This window comes from Cavia porcellus, unplaced genomic scaffold (genome assembly GCF_034190915.1).
Source record: "Cavia porcellus strain 051 isolate PalLab524CR breed Dunkin Hartley unplaced genomic scaffold, mCavPor4.1 scaffold_21, whole genome shotgun sequence".
NCBI classification, from domain to species: domain Eukaryota; kingdom Metazoa; phylum Chordata; class Mammalia; order Rodentia; family Caviidae; genus Cavia; species Cavia porcellus.
Window position 1 is genome coordinate 6,982,790 of NW_026947504.1, and position 16,993 is coordinate 6,999,782.

Below are 16,993 nucleotides of genomic sequence, written 5' to 3' on the forward strand. Positions count from 1 at the left end.
TAACTGCATAGCAAAACTGTTTCAAGAAAGCAAAACATAGAATTGATTAATTTTTTTTAAAGAAAAGTCGAAGGAATCAATTAATAAAGCTAAGTAATAAAGGGAACTTACTGAGCTTTTTTCCCCCTCCACATATTCTGTCTAGGTCAGTGTCTTTTTTTTTTTTTTTTTTTTTTTTTTAATGCCACTAAGCTAAATCCTCGGCTAGTAGATCAGTGTCTTTATTAAAGATCCTACTTCAGATTTTTCTTGCCCACCCCAGCCCACCCCACGCAAGTTCCGGAAAGGGACCCTACTTAAGTTTTTATCTTGATGTAAATGTTAGTATTACTGGTTGTATATTTAGTCTGACTGGGTCTTCATTAGGTTACTCTCCAGATGGTGACAATTTTTAGTATCTTAATTTAATCCAAGTTAATATCAGAAAGGGTAACTTTTCCACAGGCATTATATACATAGTTTAGAAAATTCAAAAGGTAAAGGAATATATATACATTTTACATTTTCACCATAAAGCAAGCTTTGTTGAAGCACCTGCTAGTATTGTATCTTCAGAAGATTTTATTCACAAAGATGAACAGTTATGTGCATTTAAAAATAATCAACTTTAAAGACTCAGGGTTATATCTCAGTTGATAAGTGTTCCCCCAGTATATTCAAGTTCCTGACTTCAATCTCTGGTACCATAACAGAATAAACAGCTTATATATATATATATATAATGTACAATAAAATTCAGCTATTTTAAGTAAAGTTCATCACAGTATACAATTTGAATTTTGACAAACGCATATTGTTGTACAACTTCTGCCAAAATCATGATATATACCACATTTCTATTACATATAACACACAAACACACACATCTCGACTCCTGTCCATTTGTATTCAGTTCCTTACTTCCAGCCCCTGGAACCATTAATCTGCGTTTACTTTTTCTAGAATGTCAAATCAGTGCAATCATATTGTATACTATGAGTTTTTATATCTGGTTTCTTTTACTTAGCACTATGCTTTTGAGAGCCATATCTACCTTGAACCAAAGAAATGTTGAATGAGTGCATTAAATATCTATTAGCCTACATTTGGGTTAGGTTTTTAAAATTAATTATGTCATACTGTTTCCTGAAATGAACTGATGGGTCTTATGTTCAGATTAGGTAAATCATAGTTCTTAAGGTCAAATCTTGATGTCATTTGGCATGGAAAATGGTAATTCAGTTTGAAAGGAGCAAAAGATTAAGGCTAAATCAGAAGTAAAATTCCATTTAATGCACATGGCAAATCTTCAGAATAGCTTGTTAAATTCAAATTGTATTTTTAATAGCAACCTCTTGCTATAATAGTTCTTGAATCAAGCAAGAGTTCTTGTAATAGTGGTTTAGGAATGGGAATTGTACAATAGTTTTTATTTATTCATGACACGGGCAGAAAATAATCTGTAGAAGAGACAAAAATCCAAAATCTGAGATACCTGAGAAAACGTTAAATCCTTTTTTAAGAAAGGGTGTCACGGGGCTGGGGATTTAGCCCAGTGGCATAAGCCGCCTGCCTTGTAAGCAGGCAGTCATGAGTTCGATCCCCGGTACCGATAAAAAGGAAAAACACACACACACACACAAAAAAAGAAAGGGTGTCACTATGTAGTTTAGGCCGGCCTTGAACTCACAGCCATCATTTCGGCTTAGCCTCCCAAGTGCTGGGATTACAAATATTTACCACCACTCCTGGCTAATAGTGTTAAATATTTATCTCAATCCTACAATCTTTTTTCTAGACTATTTCTGTACTTTGTTGTACTCCCAAGTTTACATGTAGAATAAAGCATTATAGTTGGAAGGGAGAGAAAGGAAAAGGAAAAAATGAGAGAAGGAAAATATGAAAACAAAGCTTTTGTAAATGAAAATGGATGGCTGGAAAAGGAATGGGGAAAAAAAGAATCAAGTTATGCTATATACAGGTACAGATTCCCTATGATGAGTATGTTCATTATATATATATCAAAAGTGTACAAGGCCAGGGGTTTAGCTCATGGCACAAATGTCTGCCTGGCAAGTCCAAGGTCATGAATTTAGTCCTTGGTACAAAAAAAGAAAAGAAAAGGGTAAATACTAGATTTTACTGTTCTTACTGTTGTTTTTTGAAGCCAGGGCCTTCATTCTTAGCTATATCCCCAACTCTTTTAAAATTTATTTTTATGGGGACAGGGGTATAACTTAGTGGGCACAGCACTTGGCCTGGCAAGCGTGAGGTTGTGAGTTCAATTCCCAGCACCAAAAAAAAAATTATTTTTATTTTGAGGTAGGGTTCCAGTAAGTTACTGAGTTGCTCAAGCTGGGCTGAAGCCTGTGATCTCCTGCCTTATCCTCCTACAGTGTTGGGTCACAGGCATGTACCACCACACTTAGCTTCTTAGAGTTTGTTTTTTATTTTTATTTTTTTAATTTTTATTTTTTTATTTTTTTTTCTTTTTATTGGTACCAGGGATCGAACTCACGACTGCCTGCTTGCAAGGCAGGCACTTATGCCGCTGAGCTAAATCCCCAGCCCTGAGTTTGTTTTTATTTTAAAAATAAATCATTCCAGGCCCTGGGTTTAGTACTGCAAAAGAAAAACAAAGGCTTTTGCCTAGCATGCATGTGGCCCTGAGTTTGATCCCCTACATAAAAAAAAGAAAAGCCAGGCATGGTAGTGCATGCCTGTGATCCTAGCACTTGGGAGGCTGAGGCAGGAGGATCTTGCAAGCTCAAGGCCAGCCTGAACTGCACAGCAAGACTGTCTTAAAAAAACAGACAAAAAGATTTATCATTTACTCTTTTGATTTTGAAAGAATGATACTAAAAGAACTGGTAACTGTCTGGCTCAGCATGCTTAGACGCATAACCACCTGCCCGGCAAGCAGGAGGTCACAAGTTTGATCCCCGGTAGTGGGTAAAAAAAAAGAACTTTTACCAGTCAGTATGGCAAAGACTGTTGGGAAAAATGTAAATTTAGTAACAGTGTAAAGTTACATTTATATTGAATAAGTTTCTGTGTTTTTTCTTAAGGAATTGAATGATCTGGCACGGGACCCACCAGCACAGTGTTCAGCAGGTCCTGTTGGAGATGATAGTAAGTATTTAAATGAAGTTGTAATGTAAACTGCATAACACTACGTATCTGTGGGAACCTCTGAACAGATGACTGTATCTCAGGTTATATTGTGTGGAAAGATAATTTGCTACAGGAAGGGGTCAGTTTATTATGAGAGGCACTATATGTGCCTCCACTCATCTGCGTACATCGTCACATTTGGAACCTCTTCTGATAGGTATTATCTTTGTAGTTCTGGTTTCTTTGTACCTATCCTTTATCCTTTCTAGTATTCCCCAGATACAAAATAATTGACACTTCCAGGTGTGGTGGTGCATGCCTGTAATCTCAGCACTCAGGAGATTCATACAGGAGAATTGCCATGAGTTTGAGTTCAAGGTCCACCTGGGCTATATAGTGAAGTCAAGGCCAGCCTGAGCTACATAGGAAGGCCCTGTCTCAAAAAGTAAATAAAGAAATAAAATACTTAACATATTGTAAGAATCATTTAGTGTGTCTAGTTCTTCTATTTTTGTTTTTTGAGACAGGATTTCACTATGTAGTTAAGACTGGCCTTGAACTACCTGTGTAGGCCAGGCTGTCCTCAAACACAGTGTTTTTTTTTTTTTTTTTTTTTTTGTCTTTTTCCTTTTTAATCGGTACTGGGAATCGAACTCAAGACCACCTGCTTGCAAGGCAGGTGCTTATGCCGCTGAGCTAAATCCCCAGCCCCTCAAACACAGTGTTTTGCCTGCCTTAATTTTCCTGTTGCTGCCTTTACATGTGTGTGCCACCAAACCTAGCTAGCTTTAAATTTTGATGAAGACTGCTTTATATTTTTTTGTTACTATTTATGCTTTGGGGGAAATACTTTTTAGAATATTAATTTTTTTGATTTGAAAAAGGCATATAATAGTATAAACAGTAGTAGTAGCAAAGACAAATTATCTTGGCAAGCTAAAGAAAATTTTAAAAATGAAATTTAATTCCCAGACTGTTTTTAAAGATCATCCAAACCAGGCATGGTAGTGCCATCTGTAATCTTAGCACTCAGGAGGCCAAGGCAGGAAAATTTCGAGAGGTCAAAACCAGCCTGTACTGCATAGTAAGATTCTGTCTCTGAAAAAGTTTAAAAAGATCATCAGTCATTCTACATTTTGAGAAATTTCACCTGGGCATGGTGACATTCCTGTGATCCTGGCACTCTCTCTAGGGGGCTAAGATCACCTTGAGTTCAAGGCCAGTTTGAAGTACTTGGTCATGTCTTCCTGGTGGATCACATAAGGACATAAAAAGTATAAATGGATAGCTGAATACGTTTTTATTATCTCACTTGTTTTGTTACAAACTGTCAGAATTTAATCTCATGAGGAGAAAGAAACTTCAGCCAAAACAAGCTTTTAAGATCCTTTAGACTGCCCCCACTGCTAAATTTGACTGGCTTTAAAAAAAAAAAAAAAAAATCGTTTAGACTGCCTAGCACTTAAATCCCTTAGCGTACCACATTATTGATATTTAGTGTAAGAATAAGGTGGAGATGGCTGCTTTATTTTAAGGTACTGTACTCACATTTTAGCATACATTAAATCAGAAGTAAGCTGAAGGTTTATTATTGGTCATATAACCTGTTTCATTTTCTTCTGCTTTGAACATCTAGAGAAATGACTGTTGAGACCCATACATTCAAGTGTAGGTCTTCAGGGATTTAGTCTCAAAACATGTATTCTCACTACCCCTTTTAATCTCAAAACTATTCACAACACCAGAGAGTAATTACTGAGCTCAGAACTTGATATTTACATGCACATATAACTGGTTGTAGCTTTCAGTTCATGTTGACAGCATCAAACCAAAGTAGTAGTGGGAGTTTAGTTTGGTTTTTGTTTTTTTACTATCAAAATTGTTTTGGGGACCGAAAGCCATAGTTTATTGATAGGTTACTTGTCTAGCATGTACAATGCCTTAGGGGAAAAACCTGGTTTTGATTTGGCGGGGGGGAAGTGTGTATTTTTGTTTTCAACATATAATGTTAATCCTTAGATAAAATAAAAGGTTTTTTAAAAACGTAAATGATCATGTAAATGCAGCAGTATATTATGCTTATGAAGTGGACAAGTATTTATTCAGTAACTATTTCTGGAGTTCTTTTTATTTGAAACCCTTAGTGCCGGGGATTTAGCTCAGCTGCCTAAGTGCCTGCCTGGCAAGCCTGAAGTTGTGAGCTCAGTGTTTGTTTGTTTTGGTACCTGAGATAAACTTACAACCTTGCCAAGCAGGTGCTTGTGCCCTGAGCTAAACCCCTCGCCCAAGGTAGTGAGTTTGATCCCTGTACCCCCCCCCCAAAAAAAAAAAAAAAACCTTTTTGCACTTGGAACCCTTAGACCCTTAGTGATTCTCAAACAATTTACAAAACCATTGTGATTTGATACAAGTTAGATACTCTTGTCTCCTCCTCTGTTGTGTTCTGTTTTGTTGTGTTCTGCTTTGCTCTGTTCTGCTGTTTTGTTTTATTTTGTTTTGTTTTTTGTTCTGCCCTGCCCTGCCCTGCCCTGCCTTGCCCTCCTCTCCCCTCCTCTCATGCTGGGGATTTTTTTTTTTCAAAGACAGTCTTGCTAAAGTGCCCAGGAGTGCTGGATTTTGGGATTCTTCTGCCTCATCTTCTCAAAGTTTCGAGATTACAGAATGGAGTTTTATCACCACACCTGCCTCTCCTTCCAGTATTTCCACTTAAGAGAGCTAGGAGTCTAGCAGGGTTCCAGGGAGATCTGACAGTAATTCCATTTAGTATTATTATATTCAACAGTGTGGCTAAGTACTTCAGATGTATGTATTCATTTCTTTGGTGCTGATCATTATATCCAGAACCTAAAAACGCTAAGTTTTGGCTCTACCACTCATAATCCCAGCTCATATAAGATTTAAACTGTAGGTCTTCAAGTACTGTAATTCGTATATTGAATTTGAGTTTGTCTTTTGCTACCTTTTGTTGATTTTGTGTATTTTGGGTCATTTTTATGAGAAGTCTCAGTTGCTATGTTAGCACTTTATTTTCCTCCTGTTTTAAATACAACCCTCTGTATTTGCTTAACAATGAGGACAAAATGCTATCATTTGAATGTGAGTGGATCTTACGTAGAGCTTTGATGCTCATGATTGGGGGAGGTTGTTTGTTTTTTGAGACAAGATCTTGCTATGTAGTTCTTTCAAGCCTTCCTGTGCAGGCTAGGCTGGCCTCAAACTCACTACAATCCTCCTGCAACAGCCTCCCAAGTGCTGGAATTACAGCTGTGTGCCACCACACCTTCATGCCAGGGAAATATGTCTAGTTGTAATATTAAAGAGATATGATCAGGGTACCATATATGCGTATAGAGAAATGTCATGGTAAATCCTATTGGTTTATAAAATTCTGTTGGTAATTACAAAAATGATTTACAAACTAATGGATACGAATTACAAATTAATTAATTTACCAGTATTGATGTAAGAGTTCATTCTCAATACAATAAAATACACTGGAAAGCCAGGTGAGATAGCACACCCCTGTAAATCCCAGGATTTGGGAGGCTGAGTCAGGATCGCTGAGAGTTTAAGGCCAACCTGGGCTACATTATAAGTTCATAGCCAGCCTCAATTACAAAGTGAGACTCTGACTCCAAAAAAAAAAAGGAAGAAAGATTGATCTTTCCTCACTTTTATCAGGAAAAAGAATATCCTTTCTGTAATTGTAAATGTTCTGGTTGCCAGCTTGTCAGCATTTCTGTTTTAAGACTTTGGGGATTCTGTATTGTCCCATAGGTACATTATGATAGTTTTGATAGGTTTTGATCCTAGAGCATAAAATATTCTTTGTTTGCCATTAAGAAGAGTAGGAAGTCAAAAAAGTCTTTTACCATTACCTAAGAACTTGCTCAGACAGCTGAGTGCAGTGGCATACTACTCACAGCACTCAGGAGGCTGAGGCAGGATCACTGCAAGTTTGAGGTCATCCTGGGCTACAAAGTGAGTTCAGTGCCAGCCGGAACCATATGATGAAACCCTTCCTCAAAAAAAGCAAAGAAAAGAACTTGTTCAGATTTAGGGGTGGGGGTACTGTGGGTTGAATACTGGCCTCAACCCATGTTAGGCCAATACTCCTCCACAGAGCAGTATCCAGTGTTATGGGCACGCGCGCGCGCGCGCGCACACACACACACACACACACACACACACACACACACTCACATTCACATTGTTTTTTGTTTGTTTTGAGATACAGTCTTGCTAAATTCCCCAGAATGGCCTCAAATTTGTAACTGTCCTATCTCAGACACTGGCCTATTTTACCATACCTGGGTAGATTTTCTTAAAAATTACATAAATCTGATAGTATTTATAAAAGAATTGAAAAGGAGCCAGGTATGGTGGTACACACCTACAATCCCAGGACTCAGGAGGCTGTGGCAAGAGGATTGCCACAGATTTAAGATCAGTTTGGATTACATAGTGAGTTCAAGACAGTTTGTACTACATAGGGAGACTCTGTTTTCAAGGGGGAAAAAAAAGCATTGATTTTGAGAAGGCTAGAAAGATTAAGTACTTAAATGGTTAATGGAAAATCTAATTTTTTTTTTTTTTTTTAATCGGTACCAGGATCAAACTCAGGACCGCCTGCTTGCAAGGCGGGTGCTTATGCCGCTGAGCTAAATCCCCAGCCCCTGGAAAATCTAATTTTTAAAACTAAATATTTCTGTATTTTTATGACTTGAATGTTTTCTGTTTTATTCTCTTATCTAATACCTAGGATCCTGAGTAGGATTGCAGTATAATTAATATCCTTCCAATTTTAGCCATTGATTTAAGTTATATAAAAGGATTAAGTAAAACAGGTCTATTGCCTGGTAGATTGTCCTTTTGTTTAATAATGTTTTTAGCCTCCTGACAGTTATTAATTCTAGTTGTGTATTTTCTATTTTATTAAATAAATACCTATTTGTGCCAAAACTAGAGGAAGACTGCTTCCTTAAGCAAGACCATTAAAAGCATTTTAGAGGGCTGTTATTACGATTGAAGGACCAGTCTTTCGGAATGATTTTCTTTGCCTGGCATGATCATACAAGCCTACCTGTAATCATAGCACTTAGGGAGACTGAAGCAGGGAAACCACAAGTGCAAGGCTAGCCTGAGCAATATTAAGGAAGTTCTGAAGTACCTTTATGACTTGGACTGATGTCCCATTGGATTTTCACATGACTTCTTAGTTTTCATATTTCTGTTTGCATCAAGAGTTGGCTGGTTTGGGATACAATTCTAGTGACAGGTTTTCTTAGTTTGCTCAGCTCTGCACCACTGTGGACCACACCCTGTCCCCCAGCCCCCTTGAAACTACAGTCTTTTTGAGACAGGTCTTGCTTGGTCAATAAGTTGCCCAGGCTAGGGATTTGAATTTGTATTAGTACCTCAATATCTCAGTGTGCAGGGATTATAGGTACACATCACCCAACCCAAATCCTAGTATGTTGTTTGTTTTGGGTTTTTTTTTTTTTTTAAGACAAGGTCTCTATGTAGTTCAAGCTAGACTTGAACTCACTGTGTAGTCCAGGTTGACCTCAAACTCATGGTGACCCCTCTGCCTTGGCCTCCCAGGTGCTGGCATTAAAGGTGAGCACACTGTGGCTTGCTCTTTGTACTTTAAATTTAAACCTTATCAGTGTTTTAGGTCTTTCTAGCCATTTTTCTCTCTGTAGACAAAATATCATGCTGTTTATGAATGAACTTAACTAGACAGAGGTGTAGGAACAATGTGAGTAACTGATTTTTTTGTGTGTCTTTTTTTTTTTTTTAGTGTTCCATTGGCAAGCTACAATAATGGGGCCAGTAAGTATTCAAGTTAATTTTAGAATTAATAGTTTATGTTATTCACTCATTTTAATCCTTTTTTTTTTATCATTGACAGAATGATAGTCCCTATCAGGGTGGAGTATTTTTCTTGACAATTCATTTCCCAACAGATTATCCCTTCAAACCACCTAAGGTAATTAGAATATGACAATTGTTTTAAATATGCTTTGTGATACCAATAAGCCAATTTACAAAAGGTTTTTCTTTTCTTGTAGGTTGCATTTACAACAAGAATTTATCATCCAAATATTAACAGTAATGGCAGCATTTGTCTTGATATTCTTCGGTCACAGTGGTCTCCAGCACTAACTATTTCAAAAGGTAATTAGGTATTTGATATGAAACTATGGCTTTGTCTTTTAAGGTTGTTTTGTTTTGTTTTACTGGGGGTTGAACTAAGGTCATCACACTGAGTTAGTTACATTTTGTGCCCTTTTATTTTGAGACAGAATCTTGCTAAGTCACTAAGTTGACCAGGCTGGGCTCAAAGTTTCAACTGCCCTTTCTCAGCCTCCCAGAGTGCTGGACTCACAGGCATGGATCACCACACCTGTGTTCCTTTTAATAGGAAAAAATTTCTCATAGTGTGAAATAGACCTTTGTTTTTTTTTTAGCAATCTCTCTTAAATCTGAAATAGACCTGGGACAACTGGAAAGAGTTGGATTTTCAAGCATGGGTATTCTTTGGTGTGGTGAATAGTTTACTGTGCTACTCAAGAACAAGCAGGAAGGTAGGCATTTGGTATGAATGTCTTTTTAAGACTAAAAAATAGAAGCCAGACGTTGTACTTGCCTAAACCCCAGCTGCTTGGGAGGGTGAGGCAGGAAGATCACAAGTGTGAGGCCATCCTGGGCAACTTAGCACAATCTTACATCAAAATAAAACATGAGAAGCACACACAGATACACATATGTAGGAAACAATTACTTAAATGAGCATTGTCTTACACGTTGATTTGTAATTTGTACAACCTTTCTGACTGGTGTGACATCTATAATCCCTGCACTCGGAAGACTGAGGCAGGAGGATCGCCACAAGTTAAAGGCCAACCTGGACTACACAGCAAGACTGGCTCAAAAAGAAAAAAAAAAAACAAAAAACTAGAGTAGAGGTAGATAAAAACAGTTTTTGTCCATGCATTTAAGAGTATTCATACAGCTAATATGGAGAAATATCATGAGAAAAGAGAAATAAAATTGTGTATATTGTAAGTGAATTACATAGAAAAGTATGTTAAATGGGTAGAAATAGACAAAAGGTGAGTTTTGATAGTTGCATAATGAATTCTGTTGTTTGTTTGTTTGGTCAGAGTCTCACTTTGTAGTTTAGGCTGGCCTTAAACTTTTGGCAGTCTCCTACCTTAGTCCCTGAGTGCTGGGATTAGAGGCATGTGCCACTATACCTGGCTAGGATAGTGAATTTTGACATAAAGAAAATACTTTTCTAGCTATTCCCAACTGTTTGTCTTGTTTAGTGAATATATTCAGAAAAGAAGCAACATGGTCTGAGGTGTTATTTAATGAGACATCAGACATATTAGCTTCTGAATTCTTTTTTTTTTTTTTTTTTTTTTTTTTTTGGTCTTTTTCGTTTTTACCGGTACCAGGGATCAAACTCACGACCGCCTGCTTGCAAGGCAGGTGCTTATACTGCTGAGCTAAATCCCCAGCCCCAGCTTCTGAATTCTTTAGGTTTTTTCCTGTAGAATAGGGATGATAGCAAGTGTGTGGTCATGAGTTCGATCCTCGGTACCGATAAAAAAGAAAAAGACCAAAAAAAAAAAAAAAAATAGGGATGATAATAAATATTGTTACTCTGAAGATAAAAGAAACAAAAGTTCAGTTAATGGGCTCCTTATAAGTATTTTAATAAATCAGATAAAGGTACAGTTGTCAAAAGTGTTGGACAGTTGTTGTCTTGTAAGTTAAATGAGAAGACTTGTATACTGTTGAATGGGTGGGGGTGTCGAACTCAACTTCATGTCTGCCAGACATGTACTTGTGCCTGCTGAGTTAAATCCCTGGCCCTAAGATTCATTTTGTTTGTTGTTTGATTTTTGTTTTTCTTTGAGACAGTTTCACTATATAGTCTAGGCTGGCCTTGAACTCACTATGTAGGGTGGTCTCAAACTCACAGGGCAGTCCTCCTACCTCAGCCTTTTAGTGCTGGAATTATAGGTGTATCCTACCACACTGTTGTGGTGGCACATGCCTGTGATCCCAGCACTCATGAGGCTGAGGCAGGAGGATTGCCCCAAGTTTGAGGCCACCCTGAACTACAAAACTACATAGCAAGACTCCATCTCAGAAAAACAAACAGCTACACAGCATTAAGTTAAAATTTCTGGCCCAATGTGGTAGCCCACACTTGTAATCTCAGCAATAACACAGGAGGATTGTCATGAGGTCAGAGCCAGTGTGAACTATATAACAAGACCCTGTCTCGAAAAATAAAAATTCTGAACTGTTAGTCAAAAATAACAAAAAACCCGAGAACTTTTTTTGTGTAATTTTGGTTTGTTTTTGTTTATTGAGGCATGTTCTTCTCTCTCATCCAAGCTGGCCTTGAAATCTGATTCATTTTCCTGTCTTGACTTTCCTGAGTGCTGGAATTACACACATACACATCTCCACTCCTAGTCAAGGAACATATTTTACAAAGTTGTGAACAAAAATAGTTTTTCCAAAGAAGTGACCCTTTTTCTTTTAGAGGGCCCCTTTTCAGACACTGTTTAAGAAAGTGTACATAACCTGGTCATTTTATCACCTGGTCTAGTGGCGGGGTGTGTTGGTTTCTCTTCATTCCCCAAGTGTCAATAGAGATGTAAATCTGATGGGACCAGTAGAGCTAAAATTATGTAATTGTCTACGGGGGTGTACTAGACAGCTGAAGCTGTTGCCATCTCATTTTCTTACCTTTTCTCATGCCTAGAGTTGCCTTATTTCTCTGTGTAATGTTAATTATCCTTCCACATACAGTCTGTTTTCAAGGGCAGTAATTTTTGTCTAAATCCCCCCTTCCTCATTAATTGAACCCTGAGATTCCCACAGACTAGACAAGTGCTGTGCTACTGAGATATATCCCAGACCCCCTTGAGAAGGGGTCTTGCTAGGTTACTTAGGCTGTTCTCCAACTTGAAGTCCTCTGTGCCTGGCTTCATCTTTTCTTTCCTCCTTTTTGACGATATGGATTGAACCCAGGGCATTGTGCATCCTAAGCATGTGCTCTACCACTGAATTCCACCTACATTGAAGGTATGTGTTTAGGGACCTTTAGAAAACTTAAAGCAAATAATTGTACTATAAAAACACTCAACTATGTATTTTTAAAATTGAAAGTGATGGGGCTGGGATACAGCTCAATGGCACAGTGCCTGCCCTGCAAGTGCAAGGTCCTAAGTTCAATTCCTGGTACTAAAAAAAGAAAGAAAGAAAGAGGCTTATCAGTTACGATATTAAAGAAAATAAATACTTTTTTTTTTTTTTTTTTTTTTTTTTTTAAAGAATATACTTGCAAGGGGCTGGGGATTTAGCTCAGTGGCATAAGCGCCTGCTTTACAAGCAGGCAGTCATGAGTTCCATCCCTGGTACCGATAAAAAGCAAAGCAAAAAAAAAAAAAGAATATACTTGCAGGGGCTGGGGATTTAGCTCGGCGGCATAAGCACCTGTCTTGCAAGCAGGCGGTCGTGAGTTCGATCCCCGGTACTGATAAAAATGAAAAAGACAAAAAAAAAAAAAATACTAGCAAGTGTAAGGTCCTGAGTCTGATTCCTAATACCCAAGAAAAACAAGAAAGAAAATAAATATAAACTGATGGGGAATGTATATGGGTAAAACTATTCAAGTGCAGAGTCTATTCAGGTTGTAGAAATAAAACTTAATTCCATTTACAGAGACAGAATGTATAATGCATAATAAGCCAACACCTTGAGTTGGGAAATTCAAAGAATCCTTTCGCCAAATCTAAAAAAAATCACTAGCCCACTTTCCTTTCCTAGAAAAGCTGTTTCTTTAAAATTTAACTTTGAACTGGGATGTAGCTTTGTAGTAGAGCACTTTTATATTGAAACAGGGTCTTACCAAGTTGTCTGGCCTGGGCTTGATTGGCTTGAGCACCTTTTGCCTCAGATGTGCACCACCACACCACCCTTAGATAAATTTATGCTTTTAATTTTATGGGGTATTGTTTGGTTTTCTTTTTTCTTGTTGTTTGTTTGTTTGTTCGTTTGTTTTAATTTTTGAGACAAGGCCTCACTATTCTGGCTGTTCTTGAACTCTAATCGTGTAGTCCAATCTGTCTTGAATTTGAAACAATGCTCCTTCCCTTGCCTCCTAACTATTGGGATTATAGGCATGTACCACCACACCTGACTAAAGCTGCTTTATTATAAAAATAAGTAAAGGGAATTTGTGATACAATTGTGGCAGTATTTCTAATTTCAGATGACTTGTATTGTCAGATTCATAGGGTCAGGGTTTCTTCTTTCTACAGTCAGCATTTCATGGGCATTCAGAAATCTGTTACTCTTTGTTACCATTTCCAAGAAATAAGAGATCTTTTCTTATTACTGTTACAATGTTCTTCTGATATTGAAGAGGACATCAGGTGGTGACACCTGACAATAGGAAGAAAAGATGTTTGGGAATGTCATCTGCCAGAACTGTGGGCAATAAGAATGAAGGAAGAGGGGCTGGGATTTAGCTCAGCGGTGTAAGCACCTGCCTTGCAAGCAGGCAGTCATGAGTTCAATCCCTGGTACCGATAAAAAAAATTGAAAGGAAGAGTCAGAGAACATCTTTATTGTTGCATTCCCCTTCCGCCTCCCTGTATACTTAGAAGGCAAGAAAATAGCTTATTTGGTTGTCAAACTTGAGTGATAATAGGACATGTCAGCTTTTTATTCATCTCTCAGAAGTCCTTGGTCTTTTTTTTTTTTCTTTTTTGTCTTTCCTTTTTATCAGTACCGGGGATTGAACTCACGACTGCCTGCTTGCAAGGCAGGCACTTATGCCGCTGAGCTAAATCTCTAGCCCCCAAGTCCTTGGTCTTTGTAGAATAGATTTGATAGGAAAATAAGTAAATCTTTTCCTCTTGAATTTGATGGTTTCGTAGGATAGAGAACTCAAAAGTCTTTACCTCTTGGTTCAGAACATACATGAGCTGAGTTCTGTTAGCATCACAATAAAAAGTTTTCAGTTTATTTCATTACGTCAGAGTCTCTTGAACTTAATATAGTGACCTCAATCGCCACTTTTAAGTTCAGTGAAGAATATTAATGACAGATTTGAACAGAGGAAATTATACTGTTGAGATTTCTCTGCTACGTATCAGGTTATCATTGAGGAAGTGAGATCTAAATCATCACTGAAAAGACTGTGTTTTGATAACAGGCAGGCACTGTGCACCTGAGCTACAACATCCCCAGCCCTGAAAAGACTTTGAGAACTTGGTAGTAGTGTGTTGCATGCTATTACTGAGTCTCTGGCCATTGCCCTACAGAGGCAAGCATTGGCCTTTATACTCTTGATTTGGATTCTTTTAACCCAAAAATGAATCACATCCATTGTATCTTGAAACACTGCTACCTGCCCCAGAGAAAACGGTGTTCATTAGGTCTCAAGATTGTCGTTTGCCCCAGCTAAGTAGTCATTAGTGATGGTTGTGTGTGGAATTTTGAAAAGCATTTTCCCCTCAATTTGGGCTTCTAACAATTGAGTTTTACAGACTCTGATTAGTATTCTTGGTCTTAGGGGCTGGGGATTTAGCTCAGCAGCATAAGCACCTGCCTTGCAAGCAGGCAGTCATGAGTTTGATCCCTGGTACCGATTTAAAAAAAAAAAAAAAAATCCCTTCCTAAACCTACCGGGAGAGTATTCTTGGTCTAAGACTTGGAAGTCTAGTGGGTTGGGGGGGGGGTTGTTTGTTTTGTTTTGTTTTGTTTTTTTGTGGTGTGGGGGGATTGAACCTAGGGCTTTGTGTATCCTAGGCAAGCACTCTACCACTGACCTGTACCTCCAGTACAAGATGAGGGTTTTAAAATTTTATTCTGTTTTCTAATTCCTGTTCCAGGCCGAGTGAACAAATCAGTTAACTTCTCTGGGCTAAGTTCTTTAGGAGTTCAGGCATAGAGAGCCAGTGGTACACATAGCATAATTTGTGAAACTTTGCGCAAAGAGATGGATTCTTATCTTGGAAACTAAAATGACTTTCAGCATTAACTTTCTGCTATTTGTTTTCATTTTAATTTTTTATTGGCTAAATATGAAATCTGTTTGAGGGTTTTGTTTTGTTTTGTTTTGTTTTTTGAGACAGTTTTCCAGTGGGTAGGTAGTCCAGGCTGGCTTCGAACTCAACAGCAGTTCTCTTGCTTTTCAGCCTTCCTAATACTGGTATTACAGGTCCAGCTTGTTTGAGCGCCTCCAAATCTCTAGTGATTACTATTACTAGGCACTACTGTATAAATAAACTCTTTCCCCCACACTAGGATCAGTCCAGGTTATCGTGCTGGCTAGGCAAGTGCTATACCCCAGCTCTCAGTAGGTTCTTAGAATTTTCTCATGTGTTGCCATTGCATATTTCTGTCAACTTTCGTTTTTTATCCTTTACTAACTTACACATTTTTTTATCCTAGTACTCTTGTCCATCTGTTCTCTGTTGTGTGATCCCAATCCAGATGATCCTTTAGTGCCTGAGATTGCTCGGATCTACAAAACAGATAGAGAAAAGTAAGTATGGGCTCTAGATGACAAGGTGTCTGGTGGGATAGAGATGTTTGTTTTAAATCTAAAGGCTGCCTATGGGCCAGTTACTTAATATTAAATGTTAATATACTCCCCCAAGGAAAGGAAATGGGGTATGACTCTATCTAGAACCACCACTCCTATCCCCACCCCCAGTTAGGATCTCACTTGCTATGTAGTCCATGCTGGCCTCAAACTCACTGAAACCCTCTTGATTCAGTCACCACACCTGGCACAGTAGAACCTTTCTGCATTCCTGTTTGTTTATTTGTTTTGGTTTTGATTTTTTTTTTTTTTTGTAATTTTGTCTGTTTTGTAATTTTTGTAATGTCTGTTTTGTAATTTTTGTTACTGTGGGGAGCTTTTTGTTTTTATTTTTTTGGTATATATGTGTGATGTTTTTGTTGTTGTTGTTTTTTGAGACATGGCCTTTCTTGCTATATTGCTCAGGTTATCTCAAACTCCTGGGTTCAAGTGATCCTTCTGCCTCAGTCTCTTTGGTGCTGCAGGCACCTGCCACCATGCTCAGCCCTTCCCACTTTTTTTGACAGAAGAAATACATAACTTTTTGCTCTGTTTAGTTTACTGCATTGTTCTTTTAGAGCAGTGAATCCATTCATTTTTTCAAGCAAATTTTGAGAGTTCTTCCAAAACTTGTTGCCTTATTGAGATAAAGCAAAATATTCTACCTGCTTAGTCACTATTAGTATATGCTTTTGAGAACTGCAGATAAACTGTGTAGGGCAGCACACCTGTAACTCCAACATTCAGGAGACTGAGGCAGGGTCATGAGAGTCCAAGGCCAGCTTAGGCTACATAGTGAGTTCAAGGACAACCTGAACTGAACTGCACAAAGAGACCTTGGCTCAAGGGGGGCGGGGAAGAATATGAAATAGAGAAGTAGAGCCTTTGGAAGTGAGAAGGAGAATTAGAGATGAGAGGGAGAGGACATTAAGATATGTTTTCTGCTGTGCATGTACTAACTTCCCCATAATGAATGTAATCATTATATATAGAAAACATGTATTGGGGATATAACTCAGTGATACCGTACCAACCTAGCAAGCACAAGGTCATGAGTTTGATCCCTGGTACCAAAAAAGAGATAAAGATACATACACTTTTTTTCTTTTTGTGCATGCAAAGCAGGAACTCTACCATTCAGCCAGGTGTGGTGGTACATGCCTGTAATTCCAGAATTTGGAGGCTAAAGCAGGAGGATTGCCTGAGTTCAAGGCCAGCTTGAACTGTATAGTGAGCCTCTGTCTCAAAAAGACAGACAAACTCTACCACTGATAT

At 38.1% G+C, this 16,993-nt stretch overlaps 1 protein-coding gene and 1 long non-coding RNA gene across 4 annotated transcripts in view; one reads left to right on the top strand and one right to left on the bottom strand.

Annotated features, from left to right (window-relative positions):
• The window catches only part of Ube2d2 (ubiquitin conjugating enzyme E2 D2), a 51,981-nt gene that overhangs the window by 32,462 nt on the left and 2,526 nt on the right, over positions 1 to 16,993 (top strand). For all 3 annotated transcript variants that reach the window (XM_063232198.1, XM_003477152.5, XM_063232199.1), the window contains 5 exons: positions 3,048 to 3,111; positions 8,897 to 8,928; positions 9,008 to 9,085; positions 9,168 to 9,273; positions 15,586 to 15,679. In XM_063232198.1, the coding sequence (XP_063088268.1) occupies positions 3,048 to 3,111; positions 8,897 to 8,928; positions 9,008 to 9,085; positions 9,168 to 9,273; positions 15,586 to 15,679 (374 nt within the window). The remainder of the gene's footprint in view (positions 1 to 3,047; positions 3,112 to 8,896; positions 8,929 to 9,007; positions 9,086 to 9,167; positions 9,274 to 15,585; positions 15,680 to 16,993) is intronic.
• The window catches only part of LOC134471902 (uncharacterized), a 35,513-nt gene continuing 29,020 nt past the window's right edge, over positions 10,501 to 16,993 (bottom strand). Inside the window, exon 4 of the long non-coding RNA XR_010041612.1 lies at positions 10,501 to 15,658. This is a non-coding gene — a long non-coding RNA (uncharacterized LOC134471902). The remainder of the gene's footprint in view (positions 15,659 to 16,993) is intronic.